We start from the raw sequence: 23,166 nt of genomic DNA, 5'->3' as shown, positions 1-23,166 counted from the left end.
AGGTAGAATGTTGCTATGAAGACATAAGGACCATGATTCAGCTCTGTGGAACCCACATCCAGCTAGCCCTAGCATGTAACCCCAGCACTCCTGGAGAGAGATGGAAGGTGTGGTCAAACCAATCCGCAAAAGGTCTGGGGCCAGCTAGCCTGGAATATGCTGCAGAGAACAAGAGACCCTATGGAAAATAAGACAAGGACCAGTACCCAAGATTATCCTTTGGACTCCCCCACCATGTGCAACATAACATACACACACACACACACACACACACACACACACACACACACACACACACACACCATAAGCACAAAAGAAGTTTTAAGCAGTATATAATGTTAGGAGAGATACAGGCACCATGAACAAGCAAAGCCTAATGCAGTGCGGGGTGTAAATGAATAAGTGCTGTTATGTCAGCAGGCATGTCCCAGATTGCAAAAATACATCAAAGCTTTCCGTAAGCTGACAGTTTTGTTTTGGGCAGCATTCCTGGCTCTCCCAGGCCTCTAGTAGCCTGTAACGCTACACTTTGGACACATCTAGTAGGCCTTACCTGTCGTCAGAGCCCAGAAGATTCTGGAAAACTGAGTGCATTTGAGATCATCAGTAGGACCATAAGGTTCAGGGAAGGACAGGGTTTACACAAGGAGATGGAGCGGGGGCAGTCCCAGACAGGAAAAATGACAGGAAGAAAAATTACCCAGGTCCTTAGCATAAAACAAGCCTCCCTCCAGAGCCCCAAGTTATTCCAGGTCCTGTCAAAACTGGTGAACGCCTCCTTTGGGGCACAGAGGGTCTGGAGTTGACTGGGTTCTCCTTGCTGCGGCCGGGCAGCTTTTATGTTTCTGTCATTGCTGTGAGAAGTCACCAGACACGTGGGCAGTGCAGCTGGGAGTTTGCTCTGTGTGTCAGCGAGGTGGGGTTAATCCCCATCTTGCCAGAACTCACTGGAAGTGCATACATTCTCACTGGGCGAGCTTATGCGGTCTGACTTATACGGGTTTCTCCCTTTATCAGTAAGGATCTTCTGTCTTTCCCCAAGGTTGATCTTTAAAGGCATTTGGCTGTAGAGGCACAGAGGTGGGGTAGTAATTGTATTTTTCTGTTTTTTCCTTTTTTGTTTTTCTTTTCTGCTTGCGGTGGGACAGGCTCTCACTGTGTAGACTAAGCCTGTCTCAGCTCTCCATTCTCCTAACTCAGCCTCCTGAGTGTCTGGTTTACAGACGTGCACCAACTCACCCATCTCATTTTGTCTCAGTTCCTTGCTGTGAAGAAAAGACGGTCAATTAGAAATCACCAGCCCAGTGTAAATTCTGTGTCTAGATTACCATTACTATTTCTTAAAAGTGCTTGCGTCAGCTGTTGTTTTCCAGTTTGCCTCACCTTTAGGTATATCATGCATGGTTCTGGTTCTTTGGCGTCAAGTAAGGGACAAGCCAAATCTCCAGCTCCCTCGTGAAACTGACAAGCTGTCAGCCACGCACTAGGATGGACCTGCCGTATTTTTGCCTAGGCAGCCGATCCCAACACTTTCTGTACAGATATTTGGACTCGGGGAAAGCACAGGCAGTCTGCCTCCCTACAGCCGTTGATCCCTCGGTCCTTGGTTCTTATCTCCTGAAATTAGAGCATTTCTGGTTTTTTTCTCCCAGCAGTCTTTCTATTTCCAAAACTCTGTGATCTCACATGAAAAGAGAAGTGTCCTTGAACTCCGAGTAACACTGGGCCTCTCAGATCTCACAGGAATGTATAATGCAAAGCCAGGGATTTTTCACGTTACTGGAAGCAGAAATTGCCTATAACATCTAGTGCTTGCTAAAAGTTCTCTTAAAGGAAAAAAACCCCGAAATCCCTCAGCAGTTTCGTGTGGCAACGGTAACTTCACTTAGGGGCTGGGACCCGGCACAGCAGTTCCTTTTGCCCTTTGTTGGTCAGGTTCTTCAGGAAGGGTACCCAGAACTGCCACAGGATGCGAATGATCCGTGCAAGCTGACTGGACAAGGACGCTCTAGTGCTAAGCCTACCGAGAGTGTGCAGACTGAGCCCGGCAGCCTCGGAATCTCCTTTGAAGATCCTGCTCTCCCAGGCCTCCTTTTCTTTGAAAACAGATCTTTCCTAATACTACCCTGACACATTTGGACAGAAGATGGGTTAACTGGCCGAACGTCACCCAAGACTCTTCAGGAGAGGCAACCTGGTTAATTGGGCTCATATAATGTTTAAATGATAGTTAAAATGCCCAAGACATTCCAACTAGTGACCTAGCAGACTGCCAAATTTGAAACAAATGCAGCTGGCAATCTACTTTTTTTAAAGACAGTGTCTCATGTAGCTCAGAATGACCTGTGTTGTATAGCCAAGGATAACCCTCGTGTAGCTCAGAATGACCTGTGTTGTATAGCCAAGGATAACCCTCGTGTAGCTCAGAATGACCTGTGTGTGCAGCCAAGGATAACCTCCTGTCTTGTACTTCCCTGAATGCTGGGGTAATAGGGACCACATATGCCATCACTTCCAGTTAATGCAGTGCTGGGGACCGAACCCAGGGCTTCATGCGTGCCAGGCACGCTCTCTGTCAGCTGAGCCACATTGCCAGCCTTTCTTCCCCCACCTTCATTGTTGTTGTTGTTTATGACAGGGTCTTTCTATGTAGCCCAGGCTGCCCTGGAACTCACCACATAGTCAAAGTTAGCCTGGCAGTCTGGATCCTCTTGCCTCGGGTTCCAGATGTGCCCTCATTCACGGGGGTGTGATGTGCTCTTTGTTTCTGAGGTGTTAATCCCTGCCATTAAGCACCACTGTGAAGTAATATCTTTTTAACAAAAACAGGATGTTTCCTTGTTTAAAAATACAGAAATCCTGAGTCAGGCCTAGTGGGTCACACCTATAATCCCTGTGCTCCAGGTGTGAGGCAGGAGGATTAAAAGGTCAAGGCCCAGCATGGTCTACAAAAAGTTCAAGAAAAGCTTGGGCAATACAGTCAGACTTTGTCTCAAACAAAGGAAAATATAGAAGCTACAGGTGAATATTTCATTTCTTTCCTTACTAGGAAAGAGTTCTTAGGCATAACTACTTAAAAAGAAAGTATATATCTAGCTGTAATAAAGATTTTCATACATAAAATAGATCTAGACCAAGTTAAAAGATGGGCAAACTGGGTGAAAATTACCATACATTAACAAGGGCAAACATTTTATCTTATACTAAGTACCACTGTTTCCGTTTGTGTGTGTGTATGGGTGTTTTGCCTGCATGTATGTCTGTGTACCACCTGGGGCTGTCAGTCAGAAAGGTTAGCCCGTTCTTGATCTGGCTATATGACTGGGACTCAGGATTTGGTCAAGTGATTTAATCACAGCCCAAACTTCCTTCTTTTTGATTCCCTGGGGCAGTTCTTAAACTTATGGGCTTAATGATTTTCCCACCTCAGCCTCCCAAGTAGCTAGGATTACAGGCACACACCACCTTTCCCAGGCAAAACAACAACAACAAAAAAAAAAAAAAAACAAAAAAAAAGGAAAAAAAGACAAGGTTTGGCCCTGAAACACTAGTGAAGGAGGCTGGCCTCGAAATTCACCTGCCTCTGCCTCTGCCTTCTCAGTGCGGAGACTAAAGGTATGTACCACCGTGCCCAGCCCACATCTTGAGTGCTGGAATTACATGTATTCACCACCACTTCTGGCTCCAGCTAAACCAGTTTTAAACTGTAAGAACTCTTTAAGTTTGGAATTGAAAAGTATAGTTGTTTAGACTGGCATGTCACTCAGAGATAGAATAATCACTTGCCCAGCGTGCACAAGGACCCAGCACCACAAGCAGCCTAGCAGTTTGGTTGATATTCAGTAATCTCATGGTCTGAGTCTGCTGGACTGTGTTAGCCGTGCTGAGCATAGAGCGGATGTTGCCTCCATTCCAAACTTCAGGCCTGCACGTCCTCACCTTGCCAGAAGACAGCCATGAGTGAGGCCATGAAGATTCCTCGTAGTTTAGAGATGCCTATCCAATTACAGAAACAGATTGCAGCTCAAACTTTAAAATACGGTGTGCCATGGGAAATAGTGCCTGTAATCCATTTTCTTTTTCATGTACCTAATAGTATGAAACTCCTGCAGGAATAATGGTGGCACAGAAGCCCCGTGCGGTGTTGCACTGTGCAATTTAGAAGCTAGAAAAGGCCTCTGAAGAGTTTGTCATTCTGAAACGCTTGTGTACAGGAAGGGTTTGCCGGGGGACTGGACAGGTCTCTTCTGAGGCTGTCACTGTGTGATAGTGTGGTCCGCTTTACACCTCCTAGAGTGTAATAACGCCTTGTCTTCACTAAGTGATGACCCACTTTCAGATTTCTTCCTCCTTTCTACTGTTTTTCCATCTTTTTTTTTAGCCATTATATTAAAACATATTTCCTTCTCTCCCTCGCTTTTCATCTCCCATAGATAAATATAGACCATCTGCCCTTCCAAAAGGCTATTCCTTCTCTCAGCGAGGAGCAGGGGACAAAAACACTGTGTGTAGAAAGCCCAGAAAAATTTTAGCATTTGCTGGCTGGCTTCTCTTTTCTAGCCCTTGCTTGCCTGCCCCGCCACCCCTCTGGGGATCAGCAGGGAGACAGCTGATATATGTTTGAGACCGTGGCAGGGGCTGCAGAGGGAAACTCTGTCAGCTGCCTTTGAAACGCGGAGGAGCAGCACAGACAATGAGTGGTGTGCTGGGCCACAGGTTCTTTGCCACAGGACTAACTAGAATGGAATTCCTTAATTGTCACCTAAGTGGAATTTACGGGGATCCAACCTAAGTGAGCATGTGTTTGCTAAGTCAGTGCAAGCCAGAGACTGGAGACCACTTCCAGATACACAGGCATTTCCTGCATTCTGATAATTTTTTAGTGACTGGTGTCTCTCCTTGAGGCCCTTCCTTGACCTTGAGGATTGATCATTCACCCACAGCACACCTGCAGAACTGTCAATACTAAAGATGCAAGATGGGAACCAGGCATGGCTTCCTTGAAGGACTGAGGCAGCAGGATCATGAGTTTGAGTCCAATTTGGTCTGCATAGTGAGACTCTGTCGAAAGATAATTGCACGAATGATCTCTACAGCCATGTAACATCTGTCCATGGCCCTTGACATTTTAAGCTAGTGAAACTCAATCTTCAAAACTACCAAACTTTCATTTAAGTAGGTCTTCAGCTTTAAAATGTTGAACCAGTAGGATGTAGAATGTTTGTGTCTGTTTGTTACTAGTTGTGTGTGTGTAAAATACCCACACACGGCCCCACCCCTGCCATATTTATGACTTCAGAAACAGCCGGATGGTGGTGGTGCATGCCTTTAATCCCAGCACTCGGGAGGCAGAGGCAGGAGAATCTTTGTGAGTTCGAGACCAGCCTGGTCTGCAAGAGCTAGTTCCAGGACAGGCTCCAAAGCTACAGAGAAACCCTGTCTCGAAAAACAAAACAAAACAAAAAAAGACTTGAGAAACATACAGACTGACACACATGAGGCCCTGATCCCCCGCAATGCAGAAAAAATCTCATTAGGTAGATAGTGTTGCCTCAGAAGATGCAGTAGCCTAAGCAGAGAGGTGCTGCCCAGAGGCAAATCAAAGAGCTAAAGCCCTGAGTTCTGAAGTGGGCCAGACTGTGCAGAAAGAGCAAATATTAGTGTTTAAGGGTTTCAGTTCTAATTGCTTAATAATAATGAAACCTATTACCAAAAGCCAAGTCTGGGCCTTCAAATGTTAGTAAAATCCTAATTTGATCACTGAAATTGCTGCTTGAGGGTCTCCCCTGGAAACTGCCCTTGAAAAATATCAGAGGCATCTTTGCACTTCTGAAGGCTGAAAACTGAAGGACTTCCCTGAGCCAACTGCTGTCCAGTTTGCAGACAAACATTTCAGCCTCAAGTCTGCCTTGCCGCAGAGGGCTGAAATGCTGAGGTGTGAGATTACCACCACGACATGGGGAATTACAGAAAGGGGAGTACCAGTGTCCAGCCTGCAGATCAGGGGCCGTAGCTTCGTCTTAGGATCCAATTGTAAATGGATTCTGTACCACCAACTCTGACTCAGGCGTTTAAGCCCACTGGAAACAGAGACCCGCCTGCTGCAAACAGTGCAGAAAGTTGCCCACTTGCAGAATTTTTATCAGTTCCTCTGTTTTCTTCCAGGATGGTAAATTGAGCCATAAATCAAACTTAAATCGAATCCCAAAACCTTTGGGTCTTGTCGGAAATTAATCAGTCCTATGGAAGTGATGGAATGACCGATGTAGAACACCGCGGGCTTGGGTGGGGAAGGAGACCTTCACTCGGTATTGATGGCGTTGATTTCCTTTGCAGATAGCTTTGCTTTCTCTTAAACAAGGCTCTCAGCCCCCCACTCCCACCCCCCCGGTGTCCTAGTTGATTGAAAATGACCGAGTGCTGTCCTGAAGGTTGGGGAGAAGCAGGAAATGGTGTCAGCCCCGATGGGCTGGGCTGCCTTTGCACATCCAGTCTTGTAACATGTGCTCGCATAGTGCCTCAGTCTTCTTACCTGCAGAGTGGAGCTTAAATGAAAGAATGTGTAAGTTAGCTGCCTGGGTGTGGCGCATGCCCAATAAAGGGTCGCTATTACAGCAGGGTTCTCATGGCTCGGACACTCCCATGGCTCATGAGTGAGGAGATGAGGTGTGTCAGCTGACCAGGCCAACTGAGGAAATGAGAAGGGAAAGAATCTTCTCTTAGCGATTTCAGTTTTCATTGCTTGTCTCGTGTGTCCTATCTCCATAGGGCGAAAACAGAATTGTCTCCTTCCTTTCGGTGCCACACAATGACCAATCCAAGTGCTGGAAGACTAGAAGACAATCAGGAAGTGCAGTTGATGTGCCCTTAGTACCCTCTGACGTCTGTGTATACCCTCTCAGGAAAACAGATTAGCCCTGCCATGTAGGAATGGGAACATGTTCCAGTAAAACCGTGGAGAGATCCTACCATCTTCACGTCATTTTCTTTAAATGAAATCTCAATTTTCTGATAACCCTTAGAATAGCTAGAAGTCCTTAATGCTTAGACTTTTCATCTGCATATATAAATGTCTTTAATGATTTTTCAGTAGCTTTGTAATTAGCAAGTCTGCTAAGGGCATTTTATGCTGTATGCATATTTTTAAATACCTAATTTTCTTAAACTCTATGGATATTCTAATATTCAGTTATTTATTTTCCAGAAAACTTATAAATGTATTAATTACTCTTGTTTGAAGTCCCTAAAGATCTAAGTGCATACAAAAACTTGATTTGGGGGCTAGAGATGGCTCATCAGTTAAGAGCACTGGCTGTTCTTCCAGAGGACCCGAGTTTAATTCCCAGCACTCACATGGCAGCTCACAAAAGCTTATTTTGCATATGCACAATTGATAAAATTTGTAATCATGTTTAAGTCTTCTCTGAGAAGTAAGGCATGGGAAATCTTAGAGAGTGGTTATTACTTTTCATGTAGAAATCCCAGCACTTGGGAGGCAGAGGCAGGCAGATCTCTATGAGTTCAAGGCCAGCCTGCTACAGACTGAGTTCCAGGCCAGCCAGGGTTACATAGTGAAAGTCTGTGGGAAGGAAGGAAGGAAGGAAGGAAGGAAGGAAGGAAGGAAGGAAGGAAGGAAGGGGAGGAGGGGAGAGGAGGGAAGGGCAAGGGAAGGGGAGGGAGGAAGGAAAAAATTGTGAATTTTTGAATTTTTGTAGAGTTTTAAAATTGGCACTATCCTCTCAAGAGTGTCCCTGACCTGTGGGGTATGGGAGGAGCTTTGACTGTTCTGGGTTTTTTTTATTAGTATTAGCACATATTGATAACTCAGTAATGATTTTTATTGTGGTAATTTCATGTATGCATATAAGCAGTTCTGGTTTATCTGTGAGATACTGAGGCCCAAATTCATTTCTTTCATGGAACACTGTTGATCATTCTGCAATCCATGTTAAAACCTTCCATTTACTCCCACAAACACTCTGTCTCCTTCCCACCCAGTTTGAACGCCATGACCCGGTGGATGGACGAATCACTGAGAGGCAGTTTGGTGGCATGCTGCTGGCCTACAGCGGAGTGCAGTCCAAGAAGCTGACCGCCATGCAGAGACAGCTGAAGAAGCACTTCAAGGATGGGAAGGTAGGGTACCTTGGATGCAGGGGAAAGGAAACCATAGAAACGTGTGGTTATTTCACAGACATTGACAATAATGAGGATGTATCTTGAGCCGTCTCTGTAACCCAGGGTTACAAGTGCAGAGAGAGAACAATAATGAACAGTGGGAAAAGAACGGGAGAGAGTGCAGAAAAAGCCCAGCTTTCTTGTTCAGGCAAAGGTGGTACCATGCACTGGGATTGAGAAGTATAGAAGAGGCTAATTTAGATTAAAAAAAGGATAGAGTTCTGTCAAAGATGCCTTGAATTTAACTGTTTTGTTTTTTGATTGTTTGTTTGTTTTGTTGCTTAGTTTTTCAAAACAGGGTTTCTCCGTGTAGTCCTGTGTAGTAGTACGAGCGGCGGGGCTGCGTCCCCAGCACCCCGGCCGCCCACATGGCTAGCTCTAGCTTATGCCCCGAAATAACTACACGGAAACTGTATTCTTTTAAACACCACTTGGCCCATTATATCTAGCCTTTTCTCGGCTAACTCTCGCACCTGGACTAGCCCATTTCTTATAATCTGTGTAGCCCACGAGCTGGCTTACCAGGAATGATCTTAAGCTGCATCTGCCTGGAGTGGGAGAATCACGGCGACTCCCTGACTCAGCTTCTTTCTCCCAGCCTTCTCTTCTGTTTACTCCTCCCACCTATGTTTTAACCTATGAGGGCCAAGCAGTTTCTTTATTGCTTAACCAATGAAATCAACAGATAGAAAGATGACCCCCCTCCATCAGTCCTGTCTGTCCTAGAACTTGCTTGGTAGAACAGGCTGGCCTCAAACTCACCGAAATCCGCATACTCCTGCCTCCAGAGTGCTGGCTTAAAAGACGGGCACCACCGCTGCCTAGCTGTGATGACTTGAGTTTAAAATCGCTATAGGTTATCCACACAGAGATGATCATGAGGCAGCTCAGTATCCAAGTCTACCTCAGAGCTTTGAGCCAGGTTTGGTAATCACTAACACTGTTAGATTTAAAACCATGAGCGCTGGAGAGATTTCCTCAGGGGGGCCTTACACAGAATGAAAACTCTGGACCAAGGGTACTCAGACACAATAAACCTAGACTAAAGCAGAGAACTCAGGAATTCTCACTGCAGGCCCCACACCTTTGCTGCTGGACAGCAGGAGCACCAGCCTGGCACTGAATATGTTCCATCAGTGATGACCAGTGAGGTGTGGTGTGGTCAAGACAAGGCCTCAGCTGCTTCCCTGGTGGTCTCCGTGGTCACCGTAGCTAAATTCCCTAACCTCACTGGCCTTGGGAACTGAACAATTCCTAACTGCTTGCCAATCACTAGAAAAGAAATAAGACAGTCAAGATTTGTCCCAGTTTTCTTATTGTTTGTCTAAGAAATCTTTCATGAACACCACTGTTTTCTATCCACTTCTCAGCTGGACATTTTTCCTCCTCGCCTTGGATGTTGAAAAGCTGAAAGGATTCTGAGCCAGGCTCGGTTCTTCTGAACTCAGTCCAGCCTGTTTCCACAGAAGGTGTTCTCTTAGCTGAGGATAGACTTGTCATCAGTGGGAAGTAAGAGAAGATTTCTCCCCACCCCACTAAAGCGCTTCTGCAGTACCCAGCACCCAGCTCGTGTCTATGAAAAGTATATCGATGGCGAGTGTTCAGGTGGACTTTTAGCCTTGCTGGACACGTGATGCTTGCATCAAGCAAGCGGTTTTCTGTAGGCAGACTTTTCATCTTTGTTTTGTGAGAGATTTTTCATGTTGGTTGTTTGTTAGACTTTAGGGGTGCTGAGGATCTAGCTTAGGACCACCTGTATGCTAGGCAGATGTGTTATGCTGAGCCACATGCCCAGCCCGGACAGACCTATTTTTAAAGGTTGTTACAGACGTTGGTTTGACCTTAAGTTTGCTATCAATCATGATAGACTAATCCATATTTTATCATGAACTTATATTTGAAAGTAATGGATTAGGGGTTGGAGACATCTCCCTTGAAGGCTTACAATATTTTACCTTGTCCAGGAGTTAATTTAAGACCAAAGACCTTGCGAAAGAGAGCTCTGGCCTGAAAGGACAGACTTTGTGAACCTGGGAATCTGGGTGCAAAATTACTTTTGGCCAGAATTTCTAGCCTGCTTTAGCTAGGAGATTAAAATTGATTGCCCTCTTGTGCTGATTAAATAGTTGTGAACATAGCAATTATCCAAAATGAGAGTTAATAAAGGGCCTTTGCTCCTAATATTTCCAACCCATCTCTCCAGAACCATTTCCCATTAAGAAGAAATCCCCATCTGTTTCTGAGTGCTTCTTTTATTCCATTTTAACATGAAAATGTGAGGGCTAGAGACGGCCCAGCACCCACATGGTGGCTCCCAGCCATCTGGAACTCCAGCTCCAGGGGATCTGATGCCTTCTTCTGGCCGCTACAGGCAGTAGACATGCACATGGTACACCCGTGTATACACCGAAACTCATGCCCATAAAACAAAAATAAATAACTCTTAAAGATTTATGAGGCAAGACCTTCTTCACGCCAATTAAGTTAGAAGTTCAATGGTAGATCCAGGCATGTATTTTGTTTTTGTTTTTGCTTTTGTTTTTTGAGATAGGGTATCTCTATAGCTTTGGAACCTGTCCTAGAATTCACTCTGTAGAGCAGACTGGTCTTGAACTCACAGAGATCTGCCTATCTCTGCCTCCCGAGTGCTGGAATTAAAGGTGTCTGCCACCACCGCTCGGCCGGGCATGTGTTTCTTAAACCCCCTGGTTTCTTTTATCCCAGTCTTTACTCCATTTCCTCCCCTTCAAGATCCTACCCAAAGGCCAGGCGGTGGTGGCATGCACCTTTAATCCTAGCACTCGGGAGGCAGAGGCAAGTGGATCGCTATGAGTTTGAGGCCAACCTGGTCTACAAGAGCTAGTTCCAGGACAGGCTCCAAAACTGCAGAGAAACCTTGTCTCTAAAAACAAAAACAAAAACAAAAAAAAAGATCCTACCCAAAGAAGAAGGAATCCCTGTTAGAGTTGAAGAACGTTCATCACGACTGGTTGTATAGCCGTGAGCCTAGGGGTTTACAAATGACTACCCACCGGTTACTGCTTTCTTCTTTTTGTAACATTAATGCGGTATTGATTCAGCTTCTCTCTGTCAAACTCTGAGCCAACCACTTTTCAGACTTCCTGGGGAGGTTCAGGAAAAGGAACGTAAGGAGCAGACAAGACCTAGAAGAAAGAAATGTTGAGGGATAGAAGCAGAGACAGCTGTTCACCTGTGAAGAGGATGAAAATGGCTACCACTGGGCAAGAGGGCCCCATGGTGTCTGAGAGAGCAAAGCCAGGAATTGCACTGGAGGGCTGTGTTTCAGAGAGGGTTCCTGGAATCACCAGACTCCCCAGATGGTCCCAGTCCTAGAGCTAGCCACCCCCGTGACAGCCCAGCCCCAGAGCTAGTCACCCCTGTGACATCCCAGCCCCAGAGCTAGCCACCCCCGTGACAGTCTAGCCTCAGAGCTAGCCACCCAGTGACATCCCAGCCCCAGAGCTAGCGACCCACATGACAGCCCAGTCCCAGTTTGGCTGTGTTGTAAATGCCCCTTGAAAAGATGCAGGTTTGGAAGTTGCAGCTTGGTAGAGATGAGATGAGGAAGGTGGGCCCGGCAAGCTACTGAGGAGACGTCTCATTGGTCAGTGTTTCTGGTCAGTTCAACGCTGCTGCAAATGACACAGTAGCCGCGAGGCATTCTGAGAGCGATAAACTTGGGACAGACCTACATTTCCAGGGGGCTCTGAGGCAGGAGAGCTGGTTCCAGGGGAGAGAAGACAGCAAGAGCAGGGTGTAGCACTGACACTTTGTATGCACTAAACATTTACCACTCTTATGCCCAGTTATCACAGTCTTGCTTGGTTGACAGAACCATTGTTCAGATAACAAAGTATTCTTAAGAGCTTTAGCTGTTGGCCAGAAGTCACACACTGTCTAAGAGGCAGCCCCAATATCCAAAGCCAAGAAGGTTCCATAAACCTTCCTACTGATAACCTATTCATTGTCACAGTTTGTGACAAGGATTAACTCTGCAGCCTGTAGTGGCCTCAACCTCTCAATCCTCCTGCCTCAGCCTCCCAGTGCTAGGATTTCAGGCATGTCCCACCACTCTCAGCTGGTTGTCACTGTTCCCTATGATCCAAATAAGCACAAGGTTTGGGAGACACAACAACCCATGGTCACAAGGCTCCAGCCTAAGGTTCTTAGGGACATAGAAGGGCCCACTAATTGGAGCAGATGGTGGAGGACCGTAAGTCTGTAGCCAAGAAGCCTGGGAGCCGATCCGCTTGGCAACAGGAAATCTCTGGCACTTTGTGAGCAGGGAAAGATGAAGATATGAGGAAAGTGATGTTTCAAGAAAATTAGATACTTGCGGCAACATCAGTAACAGAAATATGTAATTTCCCCTGCTGCCAAGTTGCAGCTGAAGACAGCTAGGGTTTACGAAAGGAGAGCACTGTTGAAATAAGAGACTGAGCCAAGACCAGATGACAAGATGAGGACAGCCATGGTTTAAGGGAGAAAAAGACTTTTCAGTGGACAATGAAAGAAGCTTGAGCAATCAGACTCACTCCCTGCAAATGAATTTGCTGCCTGATTTAAGTCTGGGCAAAGTATTTGTGAGGGTGTTCATGCTCATCCAGGCCCGTGTTCATCGGTGCTGGATGTCTGGCTCTACAGCTGACTCCAGAGGAAGCCAGCTTCTCCTTACCGTCTTCTTAGCTCCTCCAGCTGCACGTTCTGTTTTGACAAGTCAGGGTTTCTCCACGTAGCTTTGACTGTTCTGGAACTCACTTTGTAGACCAGACTGGCCTCAGATTCCCATAGATTCACCTGCCTCTGCCTCCTGTGTACTCCACCATGCCTGGAAAAACTTTATTTTTTAAAACTTATCTATTGGGGGAGCAGAGTGTACATATTCTGCAGCGTGTGTGGAGGTCAGAGGGCACTGGAAGGCACCTGCACTCTCTTTCCACCATGCAGAGAGCGAGGATTGAACTCGGGTCATCAGGCCTGCCAGCAAGAACCTTGATCCACTGAGTCATCACCAGTCCTGCATTTTAATTTTCTAAACAGTTTTTACTGAGGTATAATTTATAAGCCATAAAAGTCATCATTTTAATCGTACAGTGCGGTAGTTCTTAGTAAATGTTCAGTTATGCAACATCACTGCCAACAGTATGAAAGCATTTCCGTCACCCCAGAAGATCCCTCGTGCTCATTCTCAGTGCGCATCTCTGCCCTGCTCCCATCGATCAATCGCCCATTCTGAGCATTTCATAATAACTACAGTGATGTCTTTCTCCTCTGGCTTTTCTGCTTAGCATAATGTTGAAGATTCATCTGTGCTAAAGCACATATTAATTGGGGTGCTTTTTTGCTTTTTATTGCTGAGTAGTAAATAGCATTCCATCATCCATGTTTTCTTCACCCATTCGCCATCAAACACACAACCAAACTGCTTCCATTTGGGGCTGTTAGACATTCTGCTAGTTCCAGGACAGCCAGGGCTGCTACACAGAGAAACCCTGTCTCAAAAAAAAAAGAAAGAAAGAAAGAAAAGAAAAGAAAGAAAAAGAAATTCTGCTGTTCTCAATGTTTATGTGCAGGTTTTTACATGGACCTGTTTTGATGTTGAAGTCCTCCTTTAATTTTTGTTTTGTTTTTTGTTTTTCGTGACAGGATTACTCTGTGTAGCTTTGGAGCCTGTCCTGGAACTCACTCTGTAGACCAGGCTGGCTGGCCTTGCCTCCTGAGTGCTGGGATTAAAGGCATGCGCCACCACAGCCTGGCTAGTTTTTTTATTATTATGTTATGTGCATGAATGTTTTGTTTGCATATATGTTTGTAAAACATGAGTGTGCCTGGTGCCTGCAGGGGCCAGACGAGGGTGTCAGATCCCCTGGAACTAGAGATACTGTCAGGTGTGAACGGGCTTCATGTGGGTGCTGGGAGCGGAACCTGGGTCCTCTGGAAGAGCGGCCAGTGTTCCTAATTACTGCGCCATCTCTCCAGTGCCTGGACCTGTGTTTGTTTGTTTTTTAGTTTTTAGAAGACTCCTAGGAGGAAGATAGGGCTGTGTACAGCTTTAATCCTGGCACTTAGGAGGGACAGACAGGAGAATCTCTGTGAATTTGAGGCCTGCTTGATATACAGTGTGATGATTTCTAGGACAGCCAGAGCTATGTAGAGAGACCCTGTCTCAAAAAAACCCTCCCAAACTGTTTTCCACAATGATCATTGTACTTTTCCACATGAGTATGAGAATCCCATTTCTCTGCATTCTCAATAATACAATAATCCTTGCTCATTGTCTTTTACCACAGTCATCTTAGTAGCTCGTTATAGTTTGTCGTTCACTCATATCTTGTTTAATACAATGTTTCTTGACATTTGTTTTTTGTTTATGGTGCTGAGGTCAAGCCCAGGGCTTGTGTGCAGGCCAAGTGCTATACCTCTGAGCTACATCTCGCTACCAAGTCTTTCCTTAAACCAAGCTGCTAGATTCTCTCTATTGTGTCGTAAGAGTTCTTTATACAAGTCCTTTATAAAAAAAAAAAGTGATTCTCAAATATTTTCTTTCATCCTCTCATTTATAATTTCTCTCGGTTTTGGTGAGCTCTGACTCTGGGGTTTGGGGTTTAGATTCTACTTTGCTGTGTTACGTAAGAATTCTTCCCTCACTCAGCCAGAAAAATACCCACTATTTTCTTCTAAACTTCTTGTGGATCCCTTTTACTTTGAAAAGACAGTTCACCTTGTTAACAGCTCCCTGGTGTCGAATGCATAGTTTCAGTGCTTGGAAAATTGCCTCTGCTTCCACAAGCTACTGCTAATCTTACCATCTTTTTTTGAGTAGCCTCACTTTTATGTAAGTCCGTCTTCCCTGAGGTCACTAATTAGCTAGTTTACAGAACAATAATAGCTTCTAGAAGTTCTACCTCCCTGTAGATTGTCAAGAAAACTCTACTGACATCAAGCTCAGGGGAGGACGCTCCCTCCTGGCTGCTGTTGACAGCTTTAGTCTTCCTGTTTGAACAGCTCAGTTCACAGTAAGCATAGCCCTTAGCTTCTACTGTACATCCACAAAGCTCATGGCCGTGTGTGTGTGTGTGTGTGTGTGTGTGTGTGTGTGTGTGTGTGTGTGTGTTGTGTGAAGCAGTTACTGGGAAATAAGAGTTTTGTGGTTGGTCTCGCCTTTTTCCTCAAGGAGGCCTGTGTAAATCACGAGCTCCATAACATCAAGGCCTATGTCCGGTGTAGTTTTATTTCTCCTGCTGTTCTTGGCAGAGTGCTGGATAGCAAGTAAGCGCTCAATAAATATTTTTTATTGCATCTGTATAATAAAGAGCATTATATATTAGATTTAATGGTGTCATTAGGTGATTTGTGCCCCACTGTTTGTCTGAATCTTGATGAATAGGCACTCGGTGCAGGTTGTCCTCCCTCCGTCCTCCCTCTGTCCTCACTCTCTTCCTCCGTCCTCCAGTAAGCTCTGCATGAGAAGTCTTGAGCTGTAGTATTTCAGGTTCACCAAAACAATTCATTAGCAAACATTAGCAATTCTTTATCAAAGTAGAAAATATTTCTCTACAGTGTCCTCTCTGTTTTAGGAGTTTTAGGTCAGCCTGAGACTGAGGGTGAGCTCAGTGGTAGATCTCGTCTAGCATGCACGAGTCTCTGTGTTCTCTTCTCAGTTCAACAAAAAAAGAATAGAAATTTAGGCCTGGCAAAATGGCTCGCAGCTATAAGGACTTGCCACAGAAGCATCACGGCCTGAGTTTAATCCCAGGAACCCAGGCAGAGAAAGCCAAGTGTGACAGCACGGATCTGTAATCCCAGCACTTGGATGTGGTGGTGGGAGGTGGAGACAGAGAATTGCGCGGAGGCTCTCGGGGCAGCTGTGCTGAAATGCGTGGAGCAGCAGAAGTGAGAGAGTGAAGCAGGCCAGCTTCAGTAAGATGGAAGGAGAAGCTCTCTCCAGCCTCCGCACACACCATGGTACATGCCCATATGCATGCACAAACACACAATAACTGGAGGTGGTGGTGCTGTTTTCATGTTTGTTTGTTTTCAGAGACTGGGTCTCACTATGTATCCCTGGCCTGGAACTCACACTTGCCTCAGAGGCTTCCAAGTGCTGAGATTAAAGGCATGTGCCACTATGCCCTGCTTAAAATTGTATCTTAAGATATTATTTGTTGACCACTTTTGGTGGGCTACTCAGTCTAGGGGATGTAACCCACCCTGCAGTTCAGTTATTCCAGGGTCCCAGAGAGGCACTATCTGGAAGATAATGGGCTAAGAGAGAGGAATGAGGCTAAGCGGGGGTTCCTGTCAAAGCCTCCGTTTATTAGAGATGGGGTACAGCTTATATAGGGTAAGGAGTTGTGGGGTGGGCACAGGTGCCTGGGCTCTTGCCGCGTGGTTCACGTTAGTCGCAGGTCCAGGAGGTTACCTTCGGTCAGGTCACCTAGGCCAGGAAGTCACGAGTTGACACACCTAGTTCTCTAGATAGTTTAGAATGCGGGGTGGGTTCCGCTAACAGATAGCTCTCCATTAACAGCCAATTTGGGTGTGGGGTAGGCTCTGTCAATAGAACGATTCCTAACACAATTAGGGGTATGGGATTCTCTGCAGACTCCCCAGGGTGATGATTCCTGTAATGATTTTAGGAATAAATTGGCTCCTGACAATTATTTATTTTTATTTTATGTGAATGAGTATTTTTGTGTTGAGTGTTATATGGATGAGTATGTTAAGTTCATGCATCACATGCATGCCTACTGTCTGAGGAGAACAGAAAGGGCACCAAGGTCCCCTGGAGTCAAGTCACAGACAGTTGTGAGCCACCGTGTGGGTGCTGAGAACTGGACCTGGGTCCTCTGCAGGAGCAGCCTGTGCTCTGCCCTGCTGAGCCATCTCTGCTGCCCTAGAAAGCTGCTCTGAAAAGGAAGGGGAGGAAGAACGCTGTCTGCTCTTCCTCACCAAATCCTCTCTTCATTTCTGCAAAGCTATAAACCCTAAGTGCATTTTGTGTGTGTGTCCCAATACACACAGAAGCTGCCACTTTAAACATTTTTAATTGTGTGATTCGGGAGTTTCAAGTGCATTGCCATTATTGGGCAACCATCCACACTATCTCCGGAACTGTGTTCACCTTCCCAAACTGAAACTCTTTACACAGTAACTCCCTGTTCCCTGTGGTAACCACCAGCCTACATTCTGTCTATAATTTTGCCTAGCCCAAGTATCTCATATAAGTGCAATTAAACCAAAAAAAAATCCTTCCTCCATGTCCTTTATTATTTTGTTGTTGTTTTGTCTTCAAAATAAGGTCTCACCATGTAGCCCAGGCAAATATCATACTCAAAACTCTCCTGCCTCAGTCTCTAGAATGTAGAAACCGCAGACGTGTACCGCCATGACCTGGAGAAGGAAGGTGAGGCAGGCCTGGGTTCTTCATTTGGTCTACTGGTCCATCTCTCAGGGGACCCTTACGTTGCCTCCATCTTTGCATGGTCTTCTGAGGAATGGAGGAAGTGGTACCGTGCATAGCAGGAATATAGGTGTGCTTTGTTCATAACTCTTCAAAACTGAAAATTACCCATTGTTGAAACAGGAAAATAGTTTGTGAGCAGTGAGATGGCTCCATGGGTGAAGGCACCCACGACCTGATGACCTCAGTTTGATCCCAGGAACCCTTGCAATGGTGGAAGGAGAGAACTGGCTCCACAAGGTTGTTCTCCGACCTCGGGACAGCCCCTCTCAAACACGAACCCACCCTAATAAATTACAGATGTATAGGGACCCTTTTTTTTCCTGGTTTTTCAAGACAGGGTTTCACTGTGTAGCTTTGGAGCCTGTCCTGGAACTCGTTCTGTAGTCCAGGCTGGCCTCAAACTCACAGAGATCCACCTGCCTCTCCCTCCCTTGTGCTGAGTTAAAGACATGCGCCACCACCGCCCAGCAACATAGGGATCCTTTTAAAAAGAAAAACAGATGTGATATATTTATATGATATAATACTTTATACAATAAAAATAAGCAGTAATAAACAAAAACATGGGGCAGACCTTAAGGAGAAGTCATACATAGCAAAATGCATGCTGCTTAATTCTACTTATAAAGTTCAAAAATAGACAGAGGCAGTGGCTCTCAGCCTCCCGAATGCTGTGACCTTTAATACAGTTCCTCGTGTTGTAGTTAGCCCAGTGGGGAAGGAATCTAATAGGATTCCTGCTCCTGGGCCCAAACGAGATCCTGTGGGTGCTATTTAATAACTGCTTCTTAAGTTTGAGTGTTTGTATTTTATGCACCCTTAGAGACGTCATACTGTGCAGTAAAACATCTTTTAAATTCTCTGATTCTCCAAAGAGAAAGGTTACAGAAAGTCACATGACACAACCCTACATCCAGTTCTAGCTCTCTGATGTGCTAAGATAGACTCAGTTGGCCCTGCTGCGCTAGGGATGAGCTGGAGGTGAGCTGTATTCCAGCTTTCTCGTTACTGTGTTCCTGGGCTCTGCAGTTCAGGGATGGAAACCTGAAGCCCCAGCAATCCACATCTCAAATATCCTGCTTATCAGGTATTTACCTTATGATTCATAATAGTAGCAAAATTATAGTTATGAAATAGCAACCAAATAATGTTATGGTTGGGGGCCACCACCACATGAGGAACTGTATGACAGGGTCACAGCCTTAGGAAGGAGGAGAAGCACTGCTCTAGACTTTGTCCTGTGGTGTACACAGTTGCCGTCCCTTGACTGACTGGCCCAGCATCTCTAAGTTGGGGGAGTGTGTTCCCGCTGGTTTCTCTGACTTTGCTCTTTGTGAGGGGCTCTGCCTTATCTTGCTGCTGCTCCTCTTCCAGGGCCTGACTTTCCAGGAGGTAGAGAACTTCTTCACTTTCCTGAAGAACATTAATGACGTGGACACTGCGTTAAGCTTTTACCACATGGCCGGAGCATCTCTCGATAAAGGTAAGAAGCCCAGAAGTTTCTTTCTTGAAGCTATAAGCATTAATCTGTATCCGTTAGGTGAGTGGCTTCCCTTAAAATGTCAGCTTTTCTAGGCATTGCCCTTCAGTTTCCTCTTTTTGTTTGTTTATATGTTTGATTTTGGTTTTCGTTTTTTGAGACAGGGTTTCTCCGTATATCTCTGGCTGTCCTGAAACTCCCTCTATAGACCAGACTGGCCTCAAACTCAGAGACCTGCCTGCCTCTGTCTCCCAGGTGCTGGGATTAAAGGCGTGCGCCAACACCACCAGGTGGTTTATTCTCTTGTGTCGGCCTTAAATGAGCCTTACACTTCACCCAGAGACGCCAAGCTCGGCACGTGCATCGGATGGTGCAGCAGACAGGGCAGACTGTCAATATGACGTCTGGAAACAGGCGTGAAGCCAAGCAGAGAGCGCCTCAGAACCTCTCTCCTCTGAGGCAGAGTCATGGCGTGGGTAACGTCATGTTGTCATATGTCATATGTCACTTTGTCAGCTGTACGTCAGTAAGGCTAGAGAAACAAACGAGACGGCTCTGCTTGCAGCCAGAACTCCTTTCACTTTTCTTCCTTTCCAATTCGGGTGCTTTTTATTTTAATCTATCTATATAGTTCTTTAAAATAGCATTTGTTTGCTTAAAATAATGCCTCCTCTCATTTCTGTAGGCTCTATTTGGGGAACCATGATGCGGATGTCTTGGGGAGGTATTACCAAATCCTCCTTCCCGAACACAGCTTTGGCTGTGTTGCCAGCTCACACGGCAGGATTAGATACCATGTGCAAATCCAAAAACATAAGATTTAAAGTCAGAAGTTACAAAAATAGAATTAATAAGCACTTCTGGGTTTTTTTTCCTCCTCAACTAAAGCCAACGGAACCACTTAAAGAAAACTATATGGGATGAATCACTATCTGTGTTAAAATTATAGGGTGTGCAAAATAAAATGATTCAGGGTAGTGGTAACGAAGAGAGATGCAACCTAGTGATTAAAAGGGTGGTAGGGGAGTTTCTTTCAAATGACTTTGGGCCGTTTACAGAGTAAGATGGCGGGCCTCTGTGCACTCACACGCTTACACCCAGAGGTGGGATACAGATTACAGAGCCCTGCCTGACACGCAGAAATACATTTAGCTTCAAGGCCTGCGGTGCTGGGTCATTTACTTTGACGTCTTGATTTGGTTTATATGTTTTACGTTGGATCCCCTGAGTGTACATTGATAGATATCAAGGGGGTACGGCCTAGCTTCATACCAAGTAGCAGAATGAACCGCATGCCTGTGTCTCCCAGGACTGCTACAGAAAATTACCACAAACTTGATTTAAAGCAACAGAAATTTATTCTTTCACAGTTGAGTGTTAAAATCATGGGGCGTGAAATGAAGATGCCGGCAGGGCCATGCTCCCTCCAAAGGCCCTTAAAGAGCATCCTTCCTTGCCTCTTCAGCTTCTGGTGGCTATGAGCATGTTCCTTGACCTGTGGGTGCTTAGCGACCATGTCTGTCCTATCTCTATGTGGTCTTCCCCTCTATATCCCTAAATGTCTTCACCTACTTGGTCTTATGAGGTCTCAGAGCCCAGCTAGTAATCCAGGCTATCGTTATCTCAAGGTTCTCAACCACAGCTGCACTGACCACGTACATTCTCAGCTAGCTCCAACGCCTGTGTCACGGCATCCTGGTTTCAGTTCTTTCCAGACAAGGTTTCTGTGTGTAACAGCCCTGGCTGCCCTGGAACTCGCTCTGTAGACCAGGTTGGCCTCAGACTCACTGAGATCCGCCTGCCTCTGCCTCCCAAGCATTGGGAGTAAAGGCGTGCGCCACCACCACCCGCCGGCCGTCCTATTCTTTCTTATAGCATCTCTCACTGAGTTTGTGTGGAGGTTTGCACATTGCTGTGTAGACTGTCTGCCATTCAGACTAAATTCTTACGACTTCCTGTGTATTCTCTATGCCTAGAGCAACACCTGAGATAGACTAAGTTCTACCATTCAGCAATTCCAGGTCTTTCCTCCTCTCACCACAAAACTGTGTAAATTTTAGTACTGAGATGAACCCCAGAAGAAATGACGCATGGTCCGGTGATTAAGAACACAGGCTTTAGGCTGGGAAGTGGCTCAGTTGGTGAAGTTTTTGCCTACCGTGCACAAAGCTGAGGGTTTGGTCCCCAGCACCACCTGCTAACCCTGAGTGTTATCCCAGTGTTTAGGAGTAGAGAGGCAGGATGGGAATCTCAAGGCCAACTCTGGTTACATAGTGTGAAGCCAGCCTGGGCTTCAGGAGACCCTGGCTCTAAAGAACACAGGCACTCATGTCACCCTGCCCCAGCTTGTCTTGGCTGCTACCATGTACAGGCTGGGTGGCATTGACTCGTTCTGTGGTTTTAAAGTAAGGATAAAGATACTAACTCACAGGGTGTCAGAGGACGAATGCACACAGAACTGTCACCTTGTGCGTTTGCTAAAGGTCCTGTTCCAAAGCTGATAACGTGAGCACAGTGTGATGCTGCTCGTGTGTTTATTTAGCCAGCAACACAGCTGCTGTCCTGGCCATGGGGTTCTATCCTAACGAAGCTCTCAGGAGTGGAGGCAAGATGAGTGTACGGGCAGTCTGGTTAGCATGGGAAGTGTGGAGACTTAGGGTGGAACCCGACACCGCTGTGGGCACAGAAGCAGGGCAGGGCCGAAGCAGCCGACCCTCTGTCCTGCCTCTTCTCAGTCTCAGATGCTCTCGGTCTTGGCTGTCTCCTTTTTCTCTGGAAAGGTTAAGACCTTCAGACACTGGCATCTTTCCGAGGCCCTGGCACCATTTCCTCCTTGGCTAGTTTAGAGCTCACAAATCAACCCCGAAGCAGAGTTTCCCCAAGCAGCAGTGTGATCGATATGGTAATGAGTCCTCCCTAGGTTTGCAGAGAAAAGTGCTCCATAATCTAAATAAGTTGGAAAATGCCAGCGTGGCACAGGATTTCTCCCCTAAAGCACTGTTCCTGCTAGCTTTTAATATGCTAATGTCCGTTACTAATCCCCAAAGGAGGGGTGCAGTTGCCAGACTTGATTTGCTCCAAAATACCTTTAGTATCTTGGAGATTAATGCTCCACTGGATAGTTCAAGAGGTCCAGACAGGCAGCAAGTACAGACGGATAGATATGTCATCAGAGAATATGACCCAGGGATAATATTGGAAGTTTCATTGAGGTGGGGTGGTTTGGTTTGGTTTGGTTTGGTTTGGTTTGATTTAGGTTTGTGTGGACCATGTGGTAACCACTCAGATAAAACTCAGCTAAGAATGCAGTGTCCCTAGTGAATCCTGACCTCCTGAAGACATGGCCTCCAGTAAAGACTGGATTTCCACTATAGGTCATCTCTCATTTAGCATTGACGAACAGCCAGCTCTGTTGCTCATTCATGCACATAAAATCAGATGCATTACCTCTGACTGGCTGTCTAAATTATGTAAGTAATCTGCTGGAGAAGTAATGGGAAGTTGAGCACAACCCCTCCCCAGTGCCCTCCTGCGATGATATAGTTCTGCTCTAGCCGGAGCTCAAGAATGAGCTATTGCCTCTCCATCTCAAAGCATATCTGTTTCTGCCGGAAGAGTGAAAGGTCCAGGTCCAGGGGCCCTGGCAAAAGGCACCTCAGGGTATTAGATTTGGTAATTGTGTGCATCCAGCATGTCCCTCATGTCCTCCGAACTGTAATACGTGAGAATAATCACAAGTAATGTCTGCTGCTTTCTTACTCAGACTTTCGCACATAGCTACTCCAACTGAAGGCTCTCATTTCTTCTTCCTTTTGTGGGACAGGGCCTCACTGCACAGCCCTGGCTGTCCTAGAACTCTGTGTAGACCAGGCTAGCCTGGAACTCTCAGAGATCCATCTGCCTCTGCCTCCTTAGTGCTGGAATTAAAGGCGTGCACCACCACCACCCCAAGCTTTTCCTCATCACTCTGTAGGATAAGAAAATAAATATTAAGTCTGTGGCATAGCTCAGGCCAGATGTT

General features: G+C 45.9%; 1 protein-coding gene across 3 annotated transcripts in view; it reads left to right on the top strand.

Moving 5' to 3' along the window:
* Micu1 (mitochondrial calcium uptake 1) overlaps nt 1-23,166 on the top strand; it is a 135,175-nt gene that overhangs the window by 102,149 nt on the left and 9,860 nt on the right. For all 3 annotated transcript variants that reach the window (XM_075980194.1, XM_075980195.1, XM_075980193.1), the window contains exons 9-10: nt 7,999-8,136; nt 19,040-19,148. In XM_075980194.1, coding sequence (XP_075836309.1) covers nt 7,999-8,136; nt 19,040-19,148 — 247 coding nt within the window. The remainder of the gene's footprint in view (nt 1-7,998; nt 8,137-19,039; nt 19,149-23,166) is intronic.

This window comes from Microtus pennsylvanicus, chromosome 7, assembly GCF_037038515.1.
Source record: "Microtus pennsylvanicus isolate mMicPen1 chromosome 7, mMicPen1.hap1, whole genome shotgun sequence".
Lineage (NCBI taxonomy): Eukaryota > Metazoa > Chordata > Mammalia > Rodentia > Cricetidae > Microtus > Microtus pennsylvanicus.
The sequence above is the reverse complement of the archived record's forward strand: the minus strand, read 5'-3'. Positions and strand labels throughout refer to the sequence as shown.